General features: G+C 45.5%; 2 protein-coding genes across 2 annotated transcripts in view; one reads left to right on the top strand and one right to left on the bottom strand.

Moving 5' to 3' along the window:
* Nucleotides 1–3,570: 3,570 nt before the first annotated feature.
* On the bottom strand, nt 3,571–4,880 carry LOC119825155 (renin receptor-like). The gene has a single exon (XM_038345851.1). The coding sequence runs from the start codon at nt 4,757–4,759 to the stop codon at nt 3,704–3,706; it is 1,056 nt and encodes a 351-aa protein (XP_038201779.1). The 5' UTR covers nt 4,760–4,880; the 3' UTR covers nt 3,571–3,703.
* An 833-nt stretch (nt 4,881–5,713) lies between these two features.
* The window catches only part of Tex26 (testis expressed 26), a 30,863-nt gene continuing 8,584 nt past the window's right edge, over nt 5,714–27,992 (top strand). The window contains exons 1-5 of the mRNA XM_038344512.1: nt 5,714–5,774; nt 13,468–13,549; nt 19,723–19,888; nt 23,326–23,470; nt 27,217–27,393. Coding sequence (XP_038200440.1) covers nt 5,714–5,774; nt 13,468–13,549; nt 19,723–19,888; nt 23,326–23,470; nt 27,217–27,393 — 631 coding nt within the window. The remainder of the gene's footprint in view (nt 5,775–13,467; nt 13,550–19,722; nt 19,889–23,325; nt 23,471–27,216; nt 27,394–27,992) is intronic.

The raw sequence follows: 27,992 nt of genomic DNA, 5'->3' as shown, positions 1-27,992 counted from the left end.
TGAGTGAATGAGGGACTGCAAACAGCACTAAGTTTCCTGAGTGTACAATGTTAAATGTTAGTTCAATCAAAATCAAGCATGTAACCTCAAGACCCTGGAAGCTTAGGGTGTTTATCATACAGAGTTGAACAGAGAGCTTGGTTATTACATAGATCTGAGCAAGAGACCAGGTTGTTACATGGTGATAAACAGGGAGTCAGGGTTTATGGTATCCATGGAGACAGATATAGATCCTAATAATCTCTGGAAAGAAAGTTATAATGCATGTTTTCTGCACACGCTGTCCACATCCATACTCAGACCACTGAGGAAGGTTTTGCTATTTTCCTCTAAGCCTCAATCAGGAATACTCCATTTAAAAAAAAAAAAAAAGGGCTATTTGATTTGCTGAGTTGAGTTTCATAAAAATCCAGTAATGAGTTTTGACTTAGGGTTGGGGCAGAACTTCCATTTTTGGAATGGGCCTAAACACACTTCTACCAATTTGTACTTGGTATTTATGCAAAATGGTCTTCCGGTGTTGGTGATTACAGAAACCAAAGTTCTGGCCAACGCTGAGAAGAGCTGAAGACAGTGAACCCAGAAGCATCTAATATTCAGCCAAGATTTAATTCTTTATATAAAACAAACAAACAAAACCATCTCATTAGTATGAAAATTTGCTTTTATCTTTCATAGATGGTAAAATTATATGCACAGCAATGAATTGTTTTAAAATAAAGTTCCCTGTGGTTATTAATAAATGTTTGACCTGTGTATCTGTTTTGTAAACCTTATATGCCTGGCTTGCATAAACATTTCTCAGGCACAGAGTGGTCACCAATGGGAAATAAAAAGTCAGACTCTAGCATGCATACATAGGTGGGCAGGTGGGTGGGTCAGCATACAGTAGCGTATTGGCCCTCACTGTATCGGATGGTTGGTACCGGGAATGCAGTTTGTACGTTTTTATACTTTTTAAAAACAGGATCTCCTGTAACCCAGGCTGCCCTTGAACACACTATGTAGTAGAGGATGATTATGAACTCTTGGTCCTGCTGCCTCTGTAATGGAAAAATAAAAATTGCTGTGGATCCCTGAGTAGCTGGCTGTGGGCTCCCCGGCAGCGGCAAGCAGTGGGCAGGGGGTCCCAAGAGCAGCCAGTCCTAGGCAGGGACTGTGCATGAGACCATGCTGCAGGTCTCCGAGGTGAGCCAAGTGGAGACAGCAGGTGAGAGAAAGACAGATAGGCACACCATGCAGTGAGGTTGGATATTTATTCAGGGGGTTATGGAGGGGAAGGGAGAAGGGGAGAAGAGCAGAGAGGCAGAGGGGGGAGGTCGAAGCTGCCTCTCCGAGAGGAAGATGGAAAAGAGAGAGAACTCAGGCTGGAAGCTGAAGATCAGCTTGCCTCAGGATGGGGGAGGGAGTGGGCGTGGCTTGTTTCTTAAAGAGACAGATCATTACATTCCAATCTCTTTTTTATAATAAAAAGGTGGGAGGTTAGGCACCATAGGTTGAAGGAATTGGGGCAGCGGATTCTTAAGACTTCTTCCTGCTTATTTGTGGGCGTTGTCTTGGGGGGGGGGAACCTGAGAAGGCTGGGTATTGGTCACATCCTGGCATAGTTGGGCTCTTTGCTCCTGTCCAGTGTTTGTGGTGTGGAAATGTCTGGTGTCTCTTACACCTGTTTAAGGTATTGGCAGAACAGAGGACAAAGTTAAGTTAAGGAAAACAATTTTAGGACCAGGGAATTGAGGGGGGTGTATCTGACCTGTTTAAGGTAGATCCTTCAATTCGGCTCCCTGGAACTCACAAGAATTCTTTGGGTTTGTGAAAACAGAAGTTTTAGACATATACATTGTATAAACAGTAGCATGTTTATGTCAGAATGACTGTGACAGATGTTTTTGCACAATGAAAAGTATTTTTAAGACTATGGAAAGCAACATGAGAGAGAAGTCTGATAACTTGTATTTGTCCTCACACCTTTATAACTTGTAGGTCTTGTATTTGTATTTTACTGAAATTTGTTTGGTCTCAGCTGTCAAACTGCATCAGAGATCTTTGAGGAAGATAAAATTTTACTTGAGTTACTGATTAAAAAATAACAGAGAACTTACTTGGTCAACACCTAGATAGAGCTGCTCCTCAGGGTCCTCCATGGTTGCTGAATGTCACATTTGCCTTTTGCTGTTTAGCACAGGGCCTGCCAGGCTCCAGAAGATCCTGAGGGCTAAGAAATCTGTAGGAAGACAAGTCTACCTTGACCTGAGCAGCTAGGCTGTCGATTCCAGTGATTCTGTCCACATCTGGAGATCTTTAGTTTAGATGAAAGGCAGTTTTTCCCAGTGGTCAGCACTTGGCAGTTACAGCGAATTGCGGGTGGACATTTCCAGTGCCCATTTTGTCTTCTGTCTTCTTTGGAGGAAGTAGAGCGCTACTGCTAGGAGCCAAACTGTCTCTTTTTGTTATGAAAAGTTTTTTTTTAATAATTAAATATTTAAATGTCATATTCCTCAGATCTCTGAGCAGTTGAGGGCTGTTTATCAGGTATAACTACAGTATAGAATCTGCCTGGAGAGCTGGGGCTGAGCTTGACTGTACTGGTTCTCAACTTAACAGATAAGATTCACACTTGTAAGAAGACAGAAGGGAGAAAAAAACAGCTTGCAATAGAAGGTTAACGGCAGAACTGACAATAGTAGAGAACATCTTAATATATTTTAAATGAGGGATGGATAAAATATGAAGTATTTTTGTAAGAGACTTAAAAGTACATACCAGTTTAAAACATGAGACTTATTGCTTTTGAAGTCTGAAATGAGATGCAATAAACAGACAGTTATAACATATAACAGTAAACATGGGTGCATTTAAGTTGAACACACAAACACAGAATGAACAGGAATTGGGCAAAGTGGATGCTCTTGGTGGACCCTACCAAAGGCATGCCACTTCGCAAAACACACATGTAACAGAGTCAGCGAGAAGAATTTAGAGACAAAAACATAAGGAAAGTGGGGGACAAGGCAGGGTAGACTTCAGTAAAGATGGGAGAACTTAGTCACCTGACCTGGCTCTCAGTTCTTCTGAAATCAACCAGTATTTTTAATATTTTTAATATCTCTACTAAACTAGATCACCAAACTTGCAGAAGAGATTAAAAACAGCTAACCTGCCAATCACACACACACACTTCCAAAACTAAGCTATTGTATAAGCATATCTAGCATTTTGGGGCTACTCTTAGTTAAAACCTTCCCTCCTGTCTCAGAGATATTTACATCAGATTAAGACATTTACAAATAGTCCATAGTGAATAACAGCTGAACTAGGATTTATCTGTCCTGTGTAAAGAACTCAAGCATTTGAAAGCTTCTAAGAAACCCAGTGCATTCTCCAACATAACACAACTACTCTAAGTGGTTTACATTTCCTTCAGTGCATATTTCCAAATGTATTAAATGGAATGAAATTATGTTATTACATGGCTATATCAACAATATTTAAACATCTATGAATCTACATCACAATTCATTTGTGTTAACACTATAAACCACTCTAAAGAAACAACAGGCACACACAAAATAGAGAACAAAATGTATGTTTTCTTTAAAATAAATTTAAGGTATCCCATCTACTTTAAAACATACTAAAAGATATACTTTAACAGAACAGCCAATTCCCAAAACCTGTTGTCTAAGTGAAGCATAAGGAAAACTCAATCCATCCGAATCTTCTGGTTTGTCATCCTGTAAATGATGCTATCATATCCAGGATCCATATTCCAAATGTTGTAAGAGGTGATGATCACAGCCAAGGCCAAGCCGATCATAATCCACAGTACCAAGTTGAAAACCACTGAATACTCCAAATTATAATTATATGCAAGGTTATAGGGATTTGGGGTGGTCTCTTGTTTTGCCTCAAGGATGGCCCTTGACTTCCTCACAAGGGATGTGTCAAATGATTTGACAGTCACTAACTCTACCACTGCGTTCCCACCATAGAGACTGTACATGTCATCTGCAAACGTTTGGAGAGCATCCACAAGGATCCTAGAGGCATCCCTGAATTGTTCAGAGTCTTCCCCGTAGCGCTTCCCAAGTTCATCCAATCCCGCCAGTTCCAATGAATACAAGTCGGGAGAATAATCCTTGGCTAGATGCTTATGACGAGACAACAAGCTCGAAATATCACATAGCACTTGCAGTTCAGAGAGAAAGAGCAAGTCAGCTTCCTTATTCCTGCTCAGAGAATTGAGGGGAAGAGAGCTGAGGACGGAGTTTTCCTGAAGCAGACGATTACGTAGCTGCTTTAATGTGACTGAAAGGTCTTCAAAAGCGGAGTTTGCTTTCCCCACCATATCTATTCTTTCCTCACGGGGAGCCAACTTCAAAACCACGGGAGCTTCTTCAGAAAATAAGGAGTGGATGGAATTCGCAACACTGTCGAGACTGAAGGGAACTGCATTCTCCAAAGGGTAGGAGATGGCACTGCCCGAGGGGAGAGCCAGTTTGTCCACACCCTTCACCACCACCATGATGGTAGCCCGTGGCCGGTGGAATAGGTTACCCACGGCAAGTCCTGGCCAAGATAGGTCTTCTTTCACAGAGAAGCCCATGGACAAGGCAGCCACGTCTGGGATTCGATCTCCTGGTATGGGCCAGTTTCCACTTCGGAAAACAACAGACCCTGGCGACTTTAATATGCTAAATTCATTCCCCAAAACACCCATCACCTGCAAGGACAGGAGAGCGATGAGGAACACAGCCATGATGCCACAGCGGCCGTAGCGGAGATGGGCTACACGAAAAGGGACGCTAGGACTCGAGGGAGCACCGCAGCCCAACCGAGTGACGAGAGAGAGGAGAGAAGAGGGAGCCGGAAGCTGCTTCTCAGAGAGGGAGCTAGAAAAAAAAGAGAGAACTCAGGCAGGAAGCTGAAGATCAGCTTGCCTCAGCGGATGGGGGAGGGAGTGGGCGTGGCTTGTCTCTTAAAGAGACAGAGACCATTACAGCCTCCTCCTCCCAAGTGCTGGAAATGCAGTCCTGTGCCACCAGGCCTGAACACCCCTTTGGACTTGTACTCCCCCTCCCAAAAAAAGCCTCAAGGCAAAATAAGCTTTTCTTTGTAATTAGCCCATGCCTAGTGTTTCCTGGCCTCAGCTCTAAATTGACCTAGCAGGGACCTGTTAGAGAACCTCCGAGAGCCTTTCCACTTATACCAGATCCTGTAGCCTGCAAATTTCCAGGCCCACCTAGCCTACATTTGCTTGCCCTGAAATTTATGAGTGGACACAAATGTGTGGTTGGGAGTCTGGCAGTACACTTTGGTGTTTTTAATACTTGGGGCATTCAATATTTTGAGGCAAGACATCTCTTTCCGGGTCTGGCCTCCTTCCTACCTTGGCCTTCTAATTCTGGGGTCACACTCACGCGTGTGCACCAGTACACGAGGCCTGAAACTAGATTTCAGTTTGCTCCTGTTTGCCAGTACACAAAACAATGGCGTGGAAAGTATTGCTCGGACTAGAGAAGCCGGTGGAGGCCAGGGATTCCCCCCAACCCTCCGCTGTGAAGCGTCTACCTTCAGAGCCCTGGCGCCGGAGACTCAGTGGAAAAGAAGGCTGCGGGGTGTTTCCATAGCGACGTGTCACAAAGGCACCGCTCAGAAGGTGGGGCTCCGAGTGGAGTATTTCTTCTACAGGGGGACGGCCTTTTGAGACAAGATGGCCCAATGTAGTGACAAGGCTCCGTGCCCCACTGAATGTGACCCCAAGCTCCAGTCAAGTAAGACTGCCCACGCTGCGGGACTGCGGGGCAGGGTGTGTCGTGTGTGCGGTGGGGGTGTCTGAAGTTGGGTACTTTCTGCTCAAGGGAGTCCATCTTTAGGGGTGTTGCCTCGCTCTTAGAGGAGGGTCTAACCCAAGGAGGCACAAGAGAGTCACCTCGTAACCTCGCCACTCTAGGGTGCCCCTTTAAACACTTCAGGCATAATCCTGAGAGGACACGATAAAAAAAAAAAAAAAAAAAAAAAAAAAAAAAAAAAAAAAAAAAAACCCTACACTGTCCATGCAGAGATAACAGGATCGAGACAAGTGAACAGAACCAGGAAGCTTGGGAGGGAGAGAAGGAGCCAAGCTGGTTCTTTAGTGGTGGTCTGGCAAACAGCAAATACTGTGGGTCCGGGAGGGGAGGGGCGAAGTCTGTGGGCGGGGCGGCGGGAAGGGTGGGGGTCAGCGGGTCTGGGCTGCTCTGGCTGCAGACTGCGCTGCGAGCTAGCTGGGCCTGTTTCAAAGGCTCTCTGCCAGGTGACAGATGGAGAGCTTTTCTCTGTGGTTCTTGCTTGCGGAGGCAGCGGGAGTTTACCAGCTCAGCGTTTTGCGTTCGCGGAAAGACAACCTCCCCGACCGTTAGCTGTGACACCAGTATCATGATTACTAACTGCACCGTCAGCTCCTCCATTCCTTCCGAGCCATAATGGCCAGCTTCTGCCGTCTAGCCTAGCTGGTTATAGGGCTGTGCAGATCCTTTAGAATTATGCTTCTAAGAGAACAATGAAGTGTGTGTGTTTACATTCCAATCTTGTTCTCTGTAAACTAAGAATGGAAAGTGAAAGCCAAAAAAAAAAAAAAAAAAAAAAAACCCAGTCCAAAACCGTCAAATGTTCTCAGATTCTATGGGAGAGATGGAGTGGGGACATCTCCCAGGATTCCCAAGGGGACTCCTTAATTCCCATTTCCCTTTCTAAGCGCTCCGTCAGGGTTCACTGTCGGTATCCGCCCTCCTTGTCTGGAATAGGTGAGGTTAGGAGTCCCCCTCTTACCTGGGTGATCATCCTCCACAGGACTTCCCCCGCTGCACAAACTGCCAGCGACGCTCCTCTTGGTCCTCAGCTCCAGATGTTCAGATGGGAACTATCCAGCTGTTGACCAGGCGGTTTCATGTGTGTCCCAGAAGGGCCTCTACCTCAGCATGTACAAAATCCCGTTCCTGTTCTCCTCGGAACCTTCCAGACACTGAGAGCGTAATGCTGAGGGCCCAGGCTGTTAGAGAAGGCAGTTTTATTGGTACCTTAATTTGTTTACAGAGCTCTTTGATTCTGCCTCCACTTTTTTTCTCCCGGGTCATCTTGACTCTGACCCTTCAGTCTGTCACAGCCACTCACCAGCCCCATCTTCTGTTGCTTATAAAGTAGCACTCCTAAAGGAGCCACTGTGTGTCACTATTTAATCTTTGGTCCCCAAATAGATAGATGGTACCGTTTTTTTTTTTTTTTTTTTTTTTTTTTTTTTTTTTTTTTTTTTTTTTTTTTTTTTTTTTTTGTCACTCCCATGACTGAGTGAGCAGTTCTGGGGTACTGTACTCTTTTTCCATGGTCGCTGTGCAAAACCACAGACTTAAAATAACTTCAATTTAGGAGCCTGCTGGCCAGATATAGATTCTAAGTGCAGGCAAGGCCTTGTGCCTCTGGAGTCTCCCGGCCAGGAATCTTCCTTCTCTCCTTCAGTTTTAGCTGACTGCCAGTAGTTGTTTTGGTTTTAATCTATTCATTTTTGAGAAGAGTCTCACTAACTAGTCCAGCCTGACCTTGAACTCGTGATCCTCCCTCTTCTGCCTCTGAAGTGCTCTGCATACTGGCACGTGCCTCCACCCCTGCTTCTGTAAGCATTCATAACCATGGGCATGTCATCAAATCTCCGCTTCTGAGGTCCCAGTGTCTGTCATAGGGATACTTGTCTTGGCATTTAAGGTCCCAGAGAACAATCAGGATGATTTCCCTATTCCCAGATCCGTGACTGTATGCTTAAGGATCTCTTCATCTGAACACCGTCAGTTTCCAAGTTCCAGGATTTCAGACAAAGACCTCATGAGCGCATGGGTAGTACGTATTACTTAGAGCGTTTGGTCATCTGTCGAAAACCATGCCATGTTGGGCTGCCGCATGTCAAAAGCCAACTTCAACATAGCTCACACGTTCCAGGGTAGGAGCATAAGGATTGGAAATGTTAGGAACAAAGATACAGAAGAACTAAGACAGAAACACAGGACAGCATTGGGACATTCCGCGGATACTGAATTCCTCTCGTTTGTTCTTCCATGTGCTTATATACTTCACTCCAAACGGGGAGGGGGAGGCAATGGACTTCGCTAGCATGACACAAGGAATAGACTTGAGTTCTCCGACCTCTGGTCCAGGTGGAGCAGACCTGCTTCAACACTCACAATACTAACTAACCACACCCTAGGCCGAACTCGCTCGATTGCAGCCGCTTGTGCTGTTAACAACTTTGCAAGAGCAGAAGTAATCTCAAACTCTCTGACCTTCAGACAAGGTGGAATAGGCTCACATTTCCGGGTCTCCACAGTCTTCAAACGGTGAGAGTGAGAACTGACAGATGCAGGGCTGGAGGAATGGTTGGGCAGCTAAGAGCACTGACTGCTCCTGCAGAGGGCCTGGGTTCGGGTCTCAGCACCAGTGCGATGGCTCACAACCAACTACAGCTCTGATTCCAGGGAATACCACAGCCTCCTGGCCTCTGTGGGCCACTGCAGACACCTGGTACACACAAATTCACACAGGCGCACATATACACATAAAAATAACAAAGGAATCAACTGTTAAAAAGAATCATTTGATGTTGTTAGTACCTGTGTAGTCAGCCCCCCAAATAATGACACAGCCCCCCAAATAATGACACAGAGACTTCTTATTAATTAGGAAAGCTTGACCTTAGCTTAGACTTGTTCCCAGCTAGCTCTTATAACTTAAATTAACCCATTTATTATTTACAGATTACATATATATTATAGAGTATATATAATCTACAGATTATATATATAATCTACATTCTGGCATGTGGCTCGTTACCTCTCCTCCATACTATGTGTCTGACTTGCTCTGCTCACTGGCAAATCTCACACGCCTCAGATTCTTCCCAGAGTTCCTATCTCTGTCTGGAAGTCCCATCTATCCTCTTCTGGCTAGCTATTGGCCGTTCAGATCTTTATTAAGCTAATCAGCAGGTGCCTTGGCAGAGACACATCTTCACAGTGTACAAAAAACATCATTCCACGGCATACCTGCCTTATAAGCCCATATAAACATACTGGCAGTTTCATGGGTGTCCCAGAAGGGCCTCTACCTCAGCATGTGCAAAAACATACCAACATATCAGACTGTTGAGAGAACCAAATAGTATACACAGAAAACTTTGTATAGTTTAGTACAATATACACATTAGTCACTATTTAATAATGTAATAATAATATATCATTTATCTTTTTTTTTTTAGACAGAGTCTCACTGTGTAGCCTTGGCTAACCTGGAACTCTCTGTGGAGATCAGGATGCTTTCAAATTTAATAGAAATAAGGGTGTCTCTGCCTCCTGAGGGCTAGGATGCAAGGCCTCTGCTTCTGCACCCTGATTAACACTATTAACACAACCATGAACACCTTGGGTAAGTCACCATGGTTACCAGGCAGGGTAAGGCTCTCTGAGATAGGCACTCAGCAGCCAGACTGTCAGTTTCACTCACAATGGGCCCTTGGGTGCTTCAAGCTCTCTAGCTTCTTCTGCACATCAGGAAATGCCTTCTTCACATCTCTTTCCCTGTCAGACCCTATCAAACTAAACTACAACTCAGATGGTCTCCCTCCCCCCACTTGATAAAATCCCTCTGGGATCTGACCTTGCCCCTCCCCCACATCTGAGCAAAAGGATGGCAACCTTCTCAGGGTGCCAGGGGAGCGTCGGATGTGAGCCTCCTGCTGAAATCGTGCTCCCGTGACTCAACACATGTCCACCGTGTGCTTTTCCAAGCTGAGAAGGGGCTCTGTGTCCCAGTGTTGAGCACCACATTGTCCCACACCGGGGGCGGGGGAGGTGGATGAACTAGAGCTAGAGAAGAAAGAACCAACCAGGAGGACAACGGCACCACAGGAGAGATGGGTTTGGGGCCATTGAGAAAGCCTTGGGGATTCCGCCGACCTCTGAGAGCGCAGAAGAAACCAGTGGCCTGCAAAGATTTCCCCGGAAAACAGTTTGTGGATGTTGTCACTGTGGATCATGGGATGCTCAAGGAAGGTAGAGGAGTAGCACCGTTTCCAGGACCTTTGTCAATGCAGATCAAGCCATAATGTGTACAAAACTGACAGACAGGATTGCAGTAAGAAGAGCATTCATCAGGAAACGGAGGTACACTGGGAATCAGAGGGGCATCCGAGAGCGCTGGGATGTGAGGACAGACAGAAGCTGGGTTGTGCTCAGGTGGCACGGAAAGGAGACCTTCTTGGCCTCGGGCCCTAGAGGCAGCCAGGCATGATGCTCCTGTTCCTCTCGACTCCTAGAGCCAGGCGTGCAGTAATCCATGTTGCCAGCTGCCGGTCCTCAGCTGTCCTCGGCGGAGGAAAGACCCCTGTACAGGAACATGTGTCTGTGTGATCGACTGGAAGGTACTGCCTGGAGCGGTCTCACCGGGGTTTTCAAGGCGTATCTGGGTCCGATGAAAGAAGTCTTGCCTCTATACCGAACGGACACACATGTACACAAGAAATTCCAATCCATATTCTTACAAAGTAAAAAAAGCGACCAATAATAACCCAGAAATGCAAAATGAGACCATGACTGAATTTTGACTTTACAGTGATCACCTCTGGAGGCACTATGCTCTGACATCATGTTTGGTACTGGCCCCACATACGACCCACTGGGAACTGCCAGAAAGGGTCTGGGTTACTACTGGGCAGGCAGTGTATGCAGTGTGGTTATGATGGACCACGAGTGGTACGCAGCCAAAGCTGGAGGGATCTGGATGGCCCGAGATTCTTATCACTGAACTCAAAATGGCATGCGGTTTTAAACTTACAAGTTCATTTCTAGAATTTTGCCTTTGAAGTTTTGGATGGTGGTTGACTAAAATATCTTTCATTAAAATTGCAGATCAGGGAGACTGCTGTATTCTTAACAAATTTTATGGCACTTTGTTGATGTAGGGAGCTGGTGTGTTAGTGTAGGGAGCTGGTCTGTTGATGTAGAGAGCTGGTCTGTTGATGTAGGGAGCTGGTCTGTTGGTGGAGAGTAGGTCTGATGATGTAGAGAGCTGGTAGATCTCAGCATCCTTCTGGAGTCATTGGCTGACATAGGAAGTTGGGCAGATAAACTCTGCTACTGCTGATGCTCACTGATAGATCTCAGCATCCTTCTGGAGTCATTGGCTGACATAGGAAGTTGGGCAGGTAAGCTCTGCTACTGCAGATGCTCACTGGTAGATCTCAGCATCCTTCTGGAGTCATTGGCTGACATAAGAAGTTGGGCAGGTAAGCTCTGCTACTGCAGATGCTCACTGGCAATCTCAGCATCCTTTGGCGTCATTGGCACTGTTTCCTCTGTCACCTGAAGTCCCTTTCCTTGCCTTTCATGACACCACATGTTGTGTTTCTCCTGTACTAGCTGGATGCTCTTTACAGCTCCTTCACTGCGTTCTCTTCTCGGTCTTCAAGTTCAGGATTTAGCCTTGTAAGCTAACTTCCCTGTTGATTTACCTGTACTCATAGTTTCAGTGACACCCATGCTACAGAATTTTCGTTATTAAGAAGGCTGAGTTATTATGCCCCAGGTAAGTCACTGTAAGACACTGATATAAGCAAAAGATACCTTTCATATATAAATTCACTTTTGTAAATCCAAACTGTGAGAGCCAAGTCCCACTGCCTTAGTTACTTTTCTATTGTGGTGACAAAACCCCGCCACCAAGGTTACTTATAAAAGAAAGCATTGAATTTGGAGGCTTGATGTTCCAGAGGGTTAGGGCTCAAGACCATCATGTCGTGGGCCATGGCAGCAGGTGGGCAGCGTGGTGCCGGGAGCAGTAACTGGGAGCCCACAGCTGATCCACATGTGGGGCACAGAAGGGAGTGAGAGGAAAGAGAGGAGAGAAAGACACTTGGCCTGGCATGGGCTTTTAAAACTTCAAAGTGTGCCCACAGTTGACACACCTCCTCCAGCAAGGCCACACCTTCTAATCCTTCTCAAACACTGCAGACTGGTGACTAAGCGTGCAAATATATGTCTATGAGGGCATTCAGACTCAAACCACCACGCCCAGTATGTCTATGTTTACATGTATGCATATATTTCAGCAGATGATCACATGCCCATGTGTGCATGCCAGGGGAGGCAGAGACACAGTTCCATGGGGCTGCCTTCAGCATCCAAGGAGTTACCTGAAAGGCAGGTCCTAGGAGCTCCACCGCAGAAGGTATTTCAATGAGCAAGCATATGATGAAGCGCTGGAATTTACTAAAGACACTTCTAACATGGACTTTAAGCATCAGGGTTAAGAGAAAGAGAAGCACTTAGAGAAAGAATGACACATAGCTGAGTGTGGGTATGGGCTTCCCCAGGAATCCCCTGGCTTCACTGTCTACAGTGAACTCATACACATGATCCCATGGCTTTCTAAGTTACGACATTTCAAGGGTGTCATTTATAACATAGTTTAATGATTAAACAAAGCCTAGAATTTAAATAAAATCTAAAAATTAAGTAAAGATATATACGCAAGCTTACTTATTTCTTGCATGAAGAATTTCTGGTGGAGTTGAGATTTAAGGTAGCTTTTATGTTGTTTAAGGTGGTTCTGTGTGTAGATTTAGGGATGAGTGAGGAGATCTCATACGGTAAACTTCTGGCCCTAAGCTCTTGTTGTCTTTAACATCCTTGTTTGAAGTCGCTTTGGTAAAACATGCCTGCTCTCTGCAGGCAAAAGTCCCTGTTTCCTCTGAATTGTCTTTGTATTCGGCCTCATACAGCTGTGGAACACAATAGGTAGGACTGCTAACATGGGCTGGCAGGAAGGAAGCCTGGGGAGGAGGGTGGCAGTGGACACGAGGATGAAGAGGCAAGGGGAGATGCCAACGTGTGCCCGTATTTTCCTAACATGGCACAGACTGGTCACTAAAGTGTAATAGGGGCCCCTTGAAGGTAGAACTCACGTCAACTTTCTTCACACTGTCGAACAAACACGTTAGAGTTGTTAAGATAGCGTGTATGAGGGGCTGGAGGGCTCCCTCAGTGGTTAAGAGCACTGACAGCTCTCGCTGTCAGAAGACCCAAGTTCAGTTCCTCATTGGATTGTTCAGAATCATCTGGCCCTCTTCTGGCCTCTTCAGTCACTAGCTCATGTAACATACGTTCACACGTGTGTGCATTCACATACACCTAAATTGAGAAATAGCACATACAAATGCTCAGGAGAAGCGACTAGCCTGTTATAATGTTATAAACCCGATAAATAAGTCCACCTTCCCCTTTCTAACTGAGACCATCAATTGACCCTTTCGGCTCATTGGACCCTAAGATGAAATTACTGTACAGATTTTCTTTCTTTTGCAGTCTTATTTTAGTTATGGAAACAACATCTGGTTGGGATATTCTGCGTTTTGCCACATTTCAAATCACCCTGGTGTCCTTTTAGCAGGTGACACCAACTGGGATTCCTATGCTACCACCATGAAGACAGCATTCACGCCTAAAGCAGGAGCGGTGGCCAATTTAATACGGTAGGTGTCTTCTGGTGTCACGTCCACAGACCCTTTGCACCTTGACTTTGTCTTTTGTTAATCAGAATCCAAAACGAGTAGAAATAGCAACTGGAGACACGGGTAGAGTAGGACCTACCATCCTCTCTGTGGTCATCTGCATAGCTTGAGAACCCACCTTTCAAAATTCAGCCAGACTTTCTATAAAGAAGCCAGAACAAACCCCCACTTGCTCTTCCCAATGTCGCTGAACACTGTGCGTTGCTGTAGGCCTGTGTTGACAGACATTAGAAATGACTCGAGCACCTCCCATAGACTACAGCAGGCAGGCAATGCGGTGGCTGCTGAGTGCATGGATGAGTGCATGGGAGGACATTTGTCACGCTGTCACCTGAGTTGTCCTGGAGGCTCATACAGCTGTCCTCTGCCTCCACTCTCCCAGTTACTGCAGTGTTAGCTTTCAAAACTAACACTAGATGCCTGTGAGCTGACTAGATGCAGGTGAGCTGAGGGCTGTGGGGTTTTGGACCACTTCTGAGCTCAGTGGTGTGTATGCATATGTGTGTGCATGTGTGTGTACATTTGTGTGTGTGTGTGTGTGTGTTACTTTTCTGTTGCCATGATAGAAGAGCTTAGTTAGCCTCATGGTTCCAGAATGTTAAGGAGGTGTCAGCAGGCAGCGGGAGCAGGAAGCTGAGAGAGCTCGTCTTCACCACGAAGCAGATAGAGAGCAGTCTGCAAGTGAGCTAAGCGATGAGCCCACCTTCCCACAGAAATGCACTTCCTCCAGCAAGCATCACCGCCTAAGGGTTCCATAACCTCCCCCAAACAATGCCACCGAGTGCTGAAATACCCGAGCTTATGGAAGACATTTCTCATTTAAACCACCACAGTGAAGGAGCAGGGAGGGGGGGGGCAGTGCTGTCTTTCACTGCATGACCCCTCGATGGGTCTCCACGGCCTGTGCTCACTCTGGGAACCAATTTCGTGAATGAGAATGTGCCCTTTAGAGTTGATCCTGGGAAGTCAGGTGGATTGTGAGCAAACTTCTGGCTTGCACTTCTTATCTCTGCCGTCCAGGAAGGCATCACACCACCCATGCCTCGGTTTACCTGTCTGTACAAAGGGTACGATGATCCTCGCCCAGCGATGGAGGGTGTTCTCAAGCCACTCACTGAGCAATTAGTTCAAAGATGCTTTATTCATTTTTATTTCTAGGCAAACAAAATGACTGGTAGACCTACAGCAGCACAAGGCTGCAGGGCTCCTAAGGTCTGAGCTGCCGGATGTCCCACAGAGCTGGGGAAGTCACCACTGTCCTCTCCTGAGGAGTATGCCAGGCCCACGGGCTCTGACGGATGTCTAAAGAGGGGGCGTTTGGGATGAACGCCAAAACCAGAGGCATCCGGTGATTTTTCAAATTCACATATTTTTAAAGTTTTCATAGCTGCAAAGGATGATACTTCCAGTCCGATCGAAACATTGATATTTCAAAATAAGCTTTTAAACATCCTCAGTGGGTACTTCAAATGCCTTAGCACATTAATACTAACTGGAGCTATCTAAGTAGCTCAGGTTACCCTTGAATCCACCCCCCTTTCTTTACCTCTCAAGGGTTGTCTTTTTCCTGAAGTGCTCTACTTTTCCACAAATGCTCCTGCTGTTGTGACATGTTTATTTCTCTCTTATTAATTCACTTCTTCTTTTCCTCCCACAACCCTTTCCATGTAACCCCCTTTGATCTCTCTCAAATTCGTGGCCCCTATTTATTTAATTATTGTTTCATATGTATGTGTGTGTCCATATATATTTCTAAATATGTAACTACAACCTGCTTAGTCCATATAATATTACTTGTATGGACATGATTTCATGGTTGACCACTTGACTAACTGGTGCGTGCTTCCCTGGAGCAGACTATTTCTCCCGTTCTCAGAATTCCGTAGCTGTCTGTAGCCCTTTGTCTAGGGTTGAGGCCCTGTCGGATTTCTCTTCCACGTTGGCATATCTATTGGTGTCATCCTTGTTCCGGTCTTGTTTAGGCAGCCACTTTGGCGAGACTTCACAACTGTAGCTTCGCTGATGTTTTTAGGAGATGCAGACTCACAGCAAACGTACCGTTCCTCTGGCTCTTCCAATTGCTTCATTCCCTCTTCCACAGTTACCCCTGAGCCTCAGGTGCAGGGGTTGTGGTGAAGATGCGTCAGCTGGGGCGGGGCATCACCTAGTCACTTGCTCTTTGCATTTTGATAGGTTATAGTTTTATATAATAGTCTCTGTCTGTTGCAAATGTTTTCTCTGAGGAGAAGTGAGGCATATAGTTGTATATGAAGATTTGGAGTTAGGAACCACAGAAAGAGAGAGAGAGAGAGAGAGAGAGAGAGAGAGAGAGAGAGAGAGAGAGAGAGAGAGAGAGAAACAGGCAATGTTTGTCTTTTGGGGTTGGAGTCACCTCACCTAATACGATCTTTTTTAGTTCCACCCATTTACCTGCAAAGTTCATGATCTCATTTTTCTTTATATGCTGAGTAGTATTCCATAGTGTATGTATACCACAGTTCCTTCTATCCACACTCCAGCCGAAGGACATTTAGGTTGTGGAAGCAATTTATTGATCACCCTATTATACTTCTTTGTAACTGAGTATATTAATTGGAAATAAGTTTTAAACATTATCTATGACCTAAAGATTTTAGTTACCACAGTTATTTTAAGCACATAATTGCTCAAAGCAAGACATATGAAGCTTATAATAAATACATTTTTTATAAGACAATTTATATATTATATATGAAGTTAATCATTAATAAATTAAAAGTACTTTTAGAGGAACTGTGTGCTGAGATAAATGAGCTTATGCATCCAGCCTCCTGTGTCGTTTTTAGGGTGATAGGGGCACCTGGGATCTGCGTCTTTCCCCTTTGGTTTTTTTTTTCCAATGTACAGACGCTAGTGCCCAGGAAAATGGTCCGTCTATAAATGAGCAGATTGTGTGTGTGTGTGTGTGTGTGTGAGAGAGAGAGAGAGAGAGAGAGAGAGAGAGAGAGAGAGAGAGAGAGAGAGAGAGAGAGAGAGAGAGAGAGAGACAGAGAGAGACAGAGAGAGGAGAGGGAGATCCAGTGCCAGAGTGTCATCTAGATGCCAGAAGTCCCAAGGAGACTGTTAATGACTGATCTGTTGATGGCTTGGTGGCGGAACCCCTCCCATTTTATTGAAAGCAAATGGCCATGGCCTGTCATCCATTCACTAAGTTAGCCTTGTTGTCAAAATCTGGGAACAAACAGTTCCTCCGAATCAAAGACCGACTGAATTATGCCTATTCTTCTACTCTGATGTAACTTTAAAAATGTCATCTAACATATGACAGACTTGGAAAACAGAAGCAGGAATTTTGACAAGTGTGTTTGTGTAGATTTAAATTTTTTTAATTCATTTTTATTTTATGTGTATGGATGTTTTGCCTGCATTTATGTCTGTGCCCCATGTGCTCGCCTGATGCTTGAGGAGGCCAGAAGAGGGCTCTGGAGCCCCGGAACTGGATGTTACGGGTGGATGTCAATGTCATGTGGGTGCTGGGAATGGAACCCCGGTCCTCTGCAAGAGCAGCCAGTGCTCTAGCTGTCTCTCCAGCCCTTGGCAGAATTTTTTAAAGAGAGGCTTACTACTATCTCCGACTTTAAATACATTTTGTCTAAATCTTGCAAGCAAAATTTTAGCTTGTACGGTTTATGCCATCTTTGTGTACCTGGTCAAATCAGTTTTTATTGCCAAAGATACAAAACTATATTATTTCCTGTCAAGACGAAATCTACCTACACTTATTCACATAAATGCTAATATGTATGTTAAGGAATATTAAGAGTAATATCGAGGAATAAATTATGGAATAAATTTCTTTAGAAAAGATTATCAAAAGTAGGCAAGAGAAGTATAAAATAATATAAGTTTCGCATGATTAACTATAGTGAAGTAACCAAAAGAAAGAACCAAACCATGTATGTTTTCCATAAACTGAGGAGTATTGGAGAAAACAATATGGTCTGGGTTTGGTGCCACAAGTCTTTTAATCTCTGTGAGTTCAAGGCCAGCCTGGTCTACAGTGCGAGTTCCAGGCTGTCCAGGGCTACCTAATGGGACCCTGCCTCAAAACAAACAAATAGGCGACAGTCCCTAGTTTAGTGTGTTGGTGTATAGAACACCATGCTAAACTTCTGAGAATAAATAACAAAGTCAGAGTTAGCCAGGCAAAGTGGCCCATGCCTGGAATCCTAGCACTCAGGAGGCTGAGAAAGATGGCTGGTTTGAGGGCCAGGCTGTCTGTCTGTTCATCTGTCTGTCTCTCTCTCTGTATCAGAAACAACTTCACTGATTTATAACGCAAAAGAATAAACTAGACCACAATACTTCAAACTGCGATTAGATTAAAGATAAGGTGAAAATACCTTGCCAAGCGATGAGCGCAAACCCTGAAAGGTATCAAATAGCACGAGATTCTTAGGAACTAGTCTTGGGCGGTAATCTTGAAAAGCCCCGCGGCCCAGAAAAAGTCTAGTTCTATTTAAAGTCGTCAGCAGCAGCTTGTGCAGCTTCCTGCGTTCAGTCTCGTCTTCCTCTCCAGATAATGACATTTCCCAGGGATTTTTTTTTTTGGTGCAGTTGAAAAACAAATCTGCTTATCTTTAAATATGTGAGGGGGAGAGCCATTTAAAGTATGCTGTACGCGCTGCCGTCTTCGCAGAAGCTCTCCTCCCCCTCAAGACTGATGGACATTTTATAGCCCTTGGAACACGGGGATCCCGATGTCGTTCAGCCAGCCTACCTCTGGCTTGGGAATCTGCAGCATCCGGTTCTGCCTGTGGTACCCAGACCCCAGCGCCATCCTTTACTCTATAGAAACAACTGCCACAGAGGATGAGCCCTGGCCAAGCGTGGAGGCCGAGTGACAAGCAGACTTCCTTGAAAGCTCTCTGACCAGGATTCTCCCAGTGACTGCCTTTCTCTCCCTTTCATGTATTTCCTGTAATTCCATAATCTAAAGGTTTCAGTTGATTCTTATTTTGTATTCTGGTAAAAAAAAAAAAAAAAAAAAAAAAAATTTGTGGGTGGTGGTATAAAATGTCCAGGAGCACACAGAATCTGGCGGTAATATCTCATGATAATATCACGTGGGGGTGATTCCTGGAGATGGTGCCATGGGTGGTAACAGCTGATGATGATATTTGGTGTCCTCTTTTTGAGCTGAGTTACATCGCTGGCAGCAGGCATTTCACTGGGGACTTGCACATGGAAGAAGAATATCCAGCCTGGAGAGATGGCTCAGTGGATATAGCTCTGGCTGCTCTTCCAGGGCACCCGTGTTTAGTGCCCAGCACCCACATGTGGCCTCACAACCATCCAGTTCTAGGAGACCAATGCCCTCTGCTGATCTCCTTAGCTGCCATATGTGCCGTACAGGCAGGCCAAACACCCATGCACATAAATTAAGAGGAATGTTTAAAAGATAGCAACATCCCAATTTCTACATCTTTCCCTTTAGCCTGTAAGAATATTTCTCTAGAGATATGTTTCTTTTCACCAGTTATCCAGATGCATCGAAATAATCTTTGTACACAAGAATCTGGAACTCTTTTAAGACACTAAGATAGAGTTTAGAGTTATTCTTCATTTCCTCTTCTCTCTCTCTCTCTCTCTCTCTCTCTCTCTCTCTCTCTCTCTCTCTCTCTCTCTCTTTTGTTAAGTATCAGCCTAACTTAGAGAATTGATTTCATTAAGGGAATCTGAATATTAAATAATATCTGGCAAGTCTTAAGCCAGCAAGTCTTTTAAAAATTGTAAAATGCATACAATAATTTGACATGTGTGTCATTGTGGGATGTGGTACTTAGTCTATTTGATGGTTAATGCTGTCATCTTGATAAAACCTAGCATCACCCGGGAAACAGGTTTTGGAGAATGCCTGCAAGGGGATGATGCTGGTTGTATTGACTGAGGTGAGAAGGCTCACCCACTGTGGGCAGCACCATTGCTACGTGGCTGGCTGCTTCCAGCCCCTGCCACCTTGACTGTCCTGCCATGGTGGACTGTGCTCTCGGACAGTGGGCGCAGCATTCTTTCTCCCCCGGGTTTTTGTCACCGTAACAAAAAAGGACACCAAGACAGTCCCTTACTCTAATCTCTACTTCTTGTCTTTATAGTCCAAAGAGCACCAGAAGATTGGGCTACACCTACTCACTTAGTGATCCTATTCTGAATCAGACACTTTACAGTGACGAATATTCTTGGAAAACATATGCGAAAGAAAAAATGATAAAAAGTGGGACTTCAAGAGGAATAAGGACCCATAAAGCGCATCTCGGTCAAGTAAGACACCAGCTACTCGTCTGTTGGATTTAACACTGTCTTAAACCCGTAAGAGCCCTCCAAAGACTGTCCGTCTGTCTGCAGCGGTGAGAGCCATGCTTCTCTTTGGACTGCCTTTACAGTCTCACGTTCCCCTATTTCTAGTCCCTAGAGTTCAGAGATCTTAAAAACTGAAATGCTATTCATGTAAAATATAATTAGCCACTGCAGTGGACAGTTAGTACGTTCATGTCGCTGTGTGTCTACCTTATAAAGCGTCTTCTTCATTCCAGAAGGAAACTCCATGCCCATTAAACAACCACTTTCATTCCCTATTCCCTTACCCTGGCAGCCTCCAATATGCTCCAAAAGAGACTTTACCACTGCTGCTTCTCTTTAGAATCCCCTCTTCCGCCCAAAGGGAGCCTCCCTTCCATTTCTTCATGGCTCAGTCCAAAGATCTACCCCTCGCTTCCCCACTGGACAGAGGTCCCTGATCCTCCAGCTGTGGTTCCTTGGCACCGCCCATTCTCCCATCACAAGAGGCTCTGTTGTAAAGGGTTTCATTACCGGGACGGCTGCCTGGGTTGGAGCCACCTGAGGGTGTCTGGTGACAAGGTGGAAGAATGGATGTTGCTGATGACTAAGAGGGAGGAGAGGAAGATCCCGTTCACATTTCTGACTTGTCTGTGTAATGCTGATGCAGCAGACTGGGCTGGATGGACTCCGTGCAGTGCTTAAAGAACAGGAGATGGGAAGACACACTGGCTGGAGATCTGTCCGGCAGGTGGATGAGCTGGAGATGTAGACTTGAGGCTCAGAAGAACAGGCATCATGCCACATTTGATTTGTCTTCTCTCAGCTTCCATTGACTCAGCCATTAAGAGCACTTGATGCTCTTGCAGAGGGTCCAGACTCAGTTCCCAGAACCCACATGACAGCTCATAACCATAATTCATAATTCCAGTTCCAGGAGACCTGGAAAACTCTTCTGGTCTCTGAAGCACCAGGCGTGTACATATATACATATATATGTCTATATATATATCATATATATACATGTATAGACATGTATATATATGATATATATATATATAGACAGACAGACACTCATACACAGAAAATAGAAGTAAATATTTTTTCCAAGCAGATTTTTTTCTCTGTAGCCCTGGTGGTCCTGGAACTTGCTATATATACCAGGCTGGCCTCGAACTCAGTGATCTGCCTGCCTCTGCCTCCTGAGTGCTGGGATTAAAGATGTATGCCACTCTACATAGCCTTAATAAATCTTAAAAATTAAAAATAATACAAAATAATTTGTTATATTTACTTAAAATGTATATACATACACAGTCATAAATCTTTAAAGTACTACTAAAGACTTCAGATTTTTGTGTGTGTGTGTGTGTGTATAGGTATTTGCTTGTATGTACGTCTGTGCACCATGGTGTATCTGATGCCCCGGGAGCCAAAAGAAGGCATTAGATCCATGGAAACTGGATTTACAGATGTTTGTGAGCTTCCATATGGGTGCTGGGAATCGAACCTGGGTCCTCTGGAAGAGCAGCCAGTGCTCTTAATTGCTGAGTCACCTCTCTTGCTCCCTATTAAAGATCTTTAGCGAATGTTATCGTGGTGTTCCTAAGAGTTCTCGGCCAACAAGAGCTAACATGTCGGATGCGTGTGTACTTCCAGACAGTGAGAGTTGGTGTGTCAATTGTCCTCTGTGCTCTCAAGCAGCAAGTGTTAGCGCCAGACTCTGGACACTATTAATCACTGAGTCCCAACAGCTGCTACCATTATACATAGAGAAACAACATACATCATGTGGCTCATTCTGTCTTACCCAGACATCACTGATAGTCTGTGCTAAGGACTCTGCCTTCAGTCTATGACCTGGGGACAGACACTCACTAAATAACACAGTATGCAATCAACACAATCCAGACAGAGGACCTGTACACCCAGTGGTGTCTTCAACACATACATTAAGTTTGTAATTGCTCCCTACAGAGGACAAATCACAAAGGGACGAATGGGTACTGCGAAGCACAGGTACCCATAACTATCTTGTAGAATTTTGATGCAGTTCTGAAAAGCACTTTCCTCGCTGCAGGGGGAAGGGAAACGGAGACAGGGCTTTCTCTGAAAGGCAGGGAAGCAGGCTTCTTTTGGTTGGTGGCAGCCACCCAGCAGAAAGGGAGAAACTGAAGTTTCAAGGCCGAAGTAAAAACTGTTGGAGAGTGCTGGCCTTGGACCCTGCTGGGGACACCTCGAATTCTCTCACCACTGCCATTTCCTACCGTATCAGCCATGAGTCCGGCTGTGGTGCCTGGGGCCTGGCATGGTGGATAGCAGAGCTCTCTGACCGGCGGTGCCATCTTCTGAGGGAGCGGGAAACATGGTTGCTTTTGTGTCACTGAGATGAAGCACCAGGCAGGGACAGCCTGAGGAAAGAAGGGGTAACTTGTGTGACTCGGGCTGTCAGTGTTCAACCCATGATATCCTCGCTGCATTTAGCAGAACATCCCGACAGCAGGATGGGGTTGGCTCTCACCCCTACACGTAACTCTCTCTGGAAATGCCTCCTGGACACGTAGGAAGCATCTCTTTGATGCTGTAAAATCCAACCAAGCTGACAATGAAGATTACCTGTAACACACAGTCATGAGAGAGGAAGGTGAGAGGAGAGATCGGGAGGCGATTTCAGCATGTGTAGTCCCTGGCTGTCTGTGGAGGTGAACAGAGGAGAGTGCCTCCCTCTATAAGGGAGGAAGGGACACCAGACACTATCTCTGCTCCTTACAGATGTGTCACCAGGACCAGAACTAACATGCCTCAACAGGTGAAGTTGACAGTATTCTTCTCTTGTCAGTGTCAAAGGTCAAAGCAAGCACACAGAGGTTATCTGTGATGGTTGAATCGTCATTGTTAACTTGACCGGATTTAGAATCCCATCAGAGACATCCTGCCCTGTGTGTCTTGGAGTTTGCAGAGATATTTAACTCAAGAGAGATAGATACACCCTGAATATGAGTGGTTGTCATCCCTGGTGGCTCTGAATAAAAAGGAGTGGGGAGGAAGCTAACTGAGCTCAGACATTTATCTGCCTATACATCCCAACTAAGGATGCAACAGGACCAGCCACCTCTCAATCTTGCATTCTCCACCACAATGAATTATAACCTTCAAACCATGACCTAAAGAAACTTGTCCTTCCTTTAATTGCTTTGGTCAGCTATTTGTCACAGCAAGAAAAGTAGCCAAGCCAGTACTTGTGCTATGGCTCGTAACTGCCAGGCCCTCTTGCCACACTCTCTGTATAGGCAGCTGCAGCACGACCGCTGGTTATAAGGCTTCCAAAGACTACGGACACACAAACACTCACAGGTATTCTCGACTCCATGAGGCGAGCCTTTCTGGATTCTTACTAAAACCGTACTTGCATTGATTGACAGGAATTCTTTCAGTGGACACTCCCCAAAGGGAAACCAACCCACACCCTCCCCTGGATAGTCCCTCCACCCATGGAAAAAGTCCGGGAGGCGATAGCAAATCAGTTTGTTTCCCACACCAAGAGGGACTTCGTGGATGTGACTCAAGGTAAGCAAGTGCCCCTCTTTCCCTGGGCATGGGCCTGGGTACTGCCACAGTGCTGGTAAATGGCACGGAGGTAGTCTTTCTCTTACAGGAACTCCCAAGCTAGTGTGGGACAAGAAATTTTACCAACAAGATACACGTTGTAAGAAGCATGGGGGGCGGCTGGAGCATGGCTCAGTGGTAGCAGTTTTGATCCTTAGCACTGAAAAACGAACAAGCAGATAAATGTGCATTGCTACGACTGTCTATCCCAATAGAATCAAGAGTCTGGAAAAGACTCCCACTAGTCAGGAATGGTGGTGAATATCTATAACCACATCTTTGGAGGCCAAGGCAAGAGGACTTGGAAGTTTAGCTTGACATGTATAACAAGACCCTGTCTCAAATGACAAAGCAAGGAGAAAAGAAAAGAGAAATGGGAAAGAGGAGAGAAGAAGAAAGAAGGGAAAGGGGAAAAAGAAAAACAGATGCCCCTTCCCATTCCCAGAGAGTGATTGGAACTAGTTGTGGAGAGTCATGCCCAGAGATGCCTTCCCAGTTGGCAGCTGGTTTAAATGAGTGATGGGGTGATCGTGTTTAGAAGAGGGTGCTTGTAGAACTAGGAGGCTAAGCACGTGACTGCTGGGCTAGAAGGAGGCTGGAGAGGGAGGCATTGAAGTCTTCTTGGCTGACGAGCAGTCTTTAGCCTCTCTCTTCTCCCAACCATCATTCCACCCATCTTCCTCTGAGTCCGAAGTACACAGCTCTGAAAGAATAAAGTGTTTTGAGACTGGACAAGTCATTGAGTCACTACATCAACCCATCTGTGCGATGTTTTTTACCTACGAGCTCATTACCATAAAGTGATTTTTGTATTAATTCCTTTTCCTACAAAGGGAAATGTCTGTGTTTTCTCCTGTAGCAGAACACTGCTGTCTGGGCACTGTTGAATGTGAGTATCTACACAGCTCATGTGTTGAAGGCTTGGTCCCCAGCAGGTGGCACTATTTTGAGAGCTAATTGAAACTTAGGAGGTAGGGCCTTCTCTGGAGGAAGTAGGGTTGATGGGGATGGACGTTTGAAGGCAGATCTTGTCCTGACCCTTCTCCATCTCTCTGTGTTGTTTCCTGGCTGGTGTGGGCTGAGAATCTTGGCTCCATCATATCCTCTCCACCATGATACCAAGGCCCAGCAACAATGGAGCCAGACTGACCATAAACCAAAATCCCTGAAACTGTGACCCCCCCCCAATAAAACCTTTCTCCTGCAAATTGCTGTCCTTATGGATTGGGTCACGGATTTGATGACTGACTAGGAATTTATAAACCACAGTTTAGTTCATGGTGCTGGAGGCTAGTAGGTCGCAGATACAGGGACTATATCTGCTGAGGGTCTTGGTGTCCTTAGAGGCTGGAGATGTTGGATCCCCCAAAACCTGGCATTACAGGTGGTTGTGAGTCAGCTGGCATGATGCTAGGAACCAACCTGGGTCTTCTGCAAGAACAGGAAGAACTCTTAGCAGCTGAGCCGACTTCCCAGCCCCTCTTACCAAGGGTTCTTTCCATTGTTGTTTTTGTTTGTTTTAATCTTTCATATTTGGTTTAAGACCCCTCTCCAGAGGCCCTAGCTCACTCGTGGCCAGTGAAGGGCTTGGTAGCTAGAAAGAGCTGGGGAAATACTTGCTGAATGGCAGAATGTATGAAAAACACTATTTTGGAGCTAGACAGGTATAAGATCAAAGGACAATGCTATCTGTAGATAGACATCGGGACCACTGAGAAGCATTCAGATCTCTGTTCTTTATGAAAAGCATGTTTCTATTCTGCTCAGTGTAAGCCAATCGCTGTTGTCCCACATGTAGGCAAACTCCTGTCAAGACTCCTCCTTTGTCTCTTACTCTGTCCGATTCTCGCCTTCCACACAGCCCTGGCTTGGTTCTGGGTGCCAGTGTCTCTTTTTGGATAGCCTCTTATCTAGCTCTCTTCCTTGGTATGTCACAGTGGGTTCAATGGTGTGCAAGCCGAAGTCATCTCTGGCTTACAACCCTCAGTGGACTCTTGTTGACTTCAAGACGAAAGCTAAATGCCTTAATCAACGTAATTTGGGTTATCTGGTCCTTGCCCCCTCTCCGTTGTTCTCCTCGGCTGCCCCCTCCACAGATTCACCAGGGCCCTGATGCTGCCTGCGGTCTACAATGCTACTTCCCTCCTCCACAATGCTCCACGTTTGACCTGCCATCTAAGTCTAGGCTTTGGAGATCTCTCCTCTCTCTGTCTCTCTCCTTCTCTCTCCCTCTCTGTCTCTCTTGCTTTTGTGTGTGTGTGTGTGCGTGTTTCCATTGTAAGAACTTTTTACAGGATCCACCACATAATGTTATTATATTGAGTTCACGTCTTTAACACTTTACACTTCTGAAGCAGAGAGCCCTGCCGTGGTTTTGAGTGTTCCTTGAGGAATTAAAGCAAATGAAGAGGCAGAGCACTGAAAAGTGGCTGTTTCCACGTTCAGACTCGGAGAACTCGGCTTTGAAGAATGAGAGCCGCATGTGAAGACTGCAAAACCAATTCCCCTTGTTACAGTTCATGTTTCTGGGGCTAATGACCTTGAATGGTCTTCTATTCTTACCTTTAGGTTGTGCCTTTCTGCAGAGTCTTTGTTTGACTTTGAGACAAGACTGCACTATGAAACCCTGGCTAGCAAGCCTATAACTCACCGTGTAGACCAGGCTAGCCTCACATCTGGTCAGGAAACACTTTTCATCATGATTCCATTAGGGATTGAACTTAGGACTGTCACCATGGAAACAGATATGATCACCATTACACTATGGTATTCAGATTTAAATGAGAATCCTGCTTCATGTAGCAACTCTGGACATACCCCAAGCCTCTCTCTCTCTGGTTCTCCCTGAAAAGGCCTAGAAAGACCCCAGCAGGGTTACTGCTGCTTTCTGTGCCCAGCAGCATGTTCCTAAGGACTCCTCATGGCCATGAGTATCTAGCCGTTCAAAAATGACTTAAGGTCTGTTGTGGAATATTACTTGAAGATGTGTTACATTCGTTTATGCTGTGGAACATTTGTTTAATGATGCAAAGATGTGTTGCATTCTTTTACATTGTGTTTGTTTAACTCTGTGAAGCTTTGTTACTTTGCCTGCCTAAAACACCTGATTGGTCTAATAAAGAACTGAACAGTCAATAGCTAGGCAGGAGAAAGGATTGGTGGGGCTGGCAGGCAGAGAGAATAAATAAGAGGAGAAATCTGGGGAGAGAGAGATCTAGGAGTGAAAGGGGGAGGGGAGGAGGACTCCGGGGGCCAGTCCCCCCCTACACAGCAAGCCACAGGGTAAGAAGTAAAGAAAGGTAAAGAGAAAGGTAAAAACCCAGAGGCAAAAGCTAGGTGGGATAACTGAAGTTAAGAAAAACTGGCCAGAAACAAGCCAAGCTAAGTAAGACTGGATATTCATAAGAGTAAGACTCAATATGTTTATTTGGGAGCTAGGTGGCAGGCCCCCAAAAGAACAAAGAGTAAAAACAAAACAAAACAAAAAAACAGAACAAACCTACCATGGCCAGTTGAGCATATACTCTGTGTCCAAGAGCGGAAATAGTTCCTCAATTGAAGTAGTCATAAAGTACACAGACTAATCCTCTAAACTCGAGGAGAGTCGTTTAATGGTATGCATTGGAAACTGCTGGCTGAAACGGTGCTGTGACCAGCCACTTGGACAGTTGACAAAGGGGTAACATTGTCTTCCTGTCTCACCTCAGCTAAGAAGACCATGAAATCTTTTCCCATGTCTCTGGACTGGAAAGAATTCCTTCCCCGACCTTTGGACACCGAATTCCGGCACCATTACCAAATTCCAGCTAAGATTCCCGAACTGCAGGATTTTAGTTTCAAATATGGATGCTACTCGAGCCTGCCTGTCGCTTCCCAGGGTCTAGGTAAGGAAGCCTTTGGGGATTACAAATGCATAGTGACCCCCTAAGGTTCTCAACCCGACGCATAGATGCCAACACTATGGCGCTGACTTTTGAAAAAAAAAGTTTTATTGTTATTAACTGACAAGTAGAGGAACGGGGTCTGTCTTTGATATTGTCCACTAGCAAGGAGACCAAAGTGCAGGGGATGAGGGAAGGAGGAGCTGGAACTTTTCAAAAAATATGTATGGCTGTTTTACCTGCGTGTGTCTGTGCAGCTCATTTGTGCCTAGGGAGACCACTAGAGGGCATCAGACCTCCTGGCACTGGAGTTGCAGATGGTTGTGAGGCACCATGTCAGTCCTGGAGATTGAACCCAGGTCCTCTGCAAGAGCTCAGTTCTTACCCACTGAGCCGTCTCTCCAGCCTCTGCACCTGGGATTTTTGGTCTGCTCTGGCATCCAGTGTTCAGAACCAGTTGTAAATTGTACATGCATTGTGATTGGACATCTCCGGTTTCTTCTTAGTCTGACCCACCGTTCCTGGTCCCTCACTACCACCTCTTGAGGTTCCCACCTCTGGGTCCTACCAAAGCCTGAGCCCTGGAAAAGTTTGCCCAGCAG

This window comes from Arvicola amphibius, chromosome 10, assembly GCF_903992535.2.
Source record: "Arvicola amphibius chromosome 10, mArvAmp1.2, whole genome shotgun sequence".
In the NCBI taxonomy this organism is placed as follows: domain Eukaryota; kingdom Metazoa; phylum Chordata; class Mammalia; order Rodentia; family Cricetidae; genus Arvicola; species Arvicola amphibius.
Note: the sequence above shows the minus strand (reverse complement) of the source record. Positions and strands in the feature narration are given on the sequence as shown.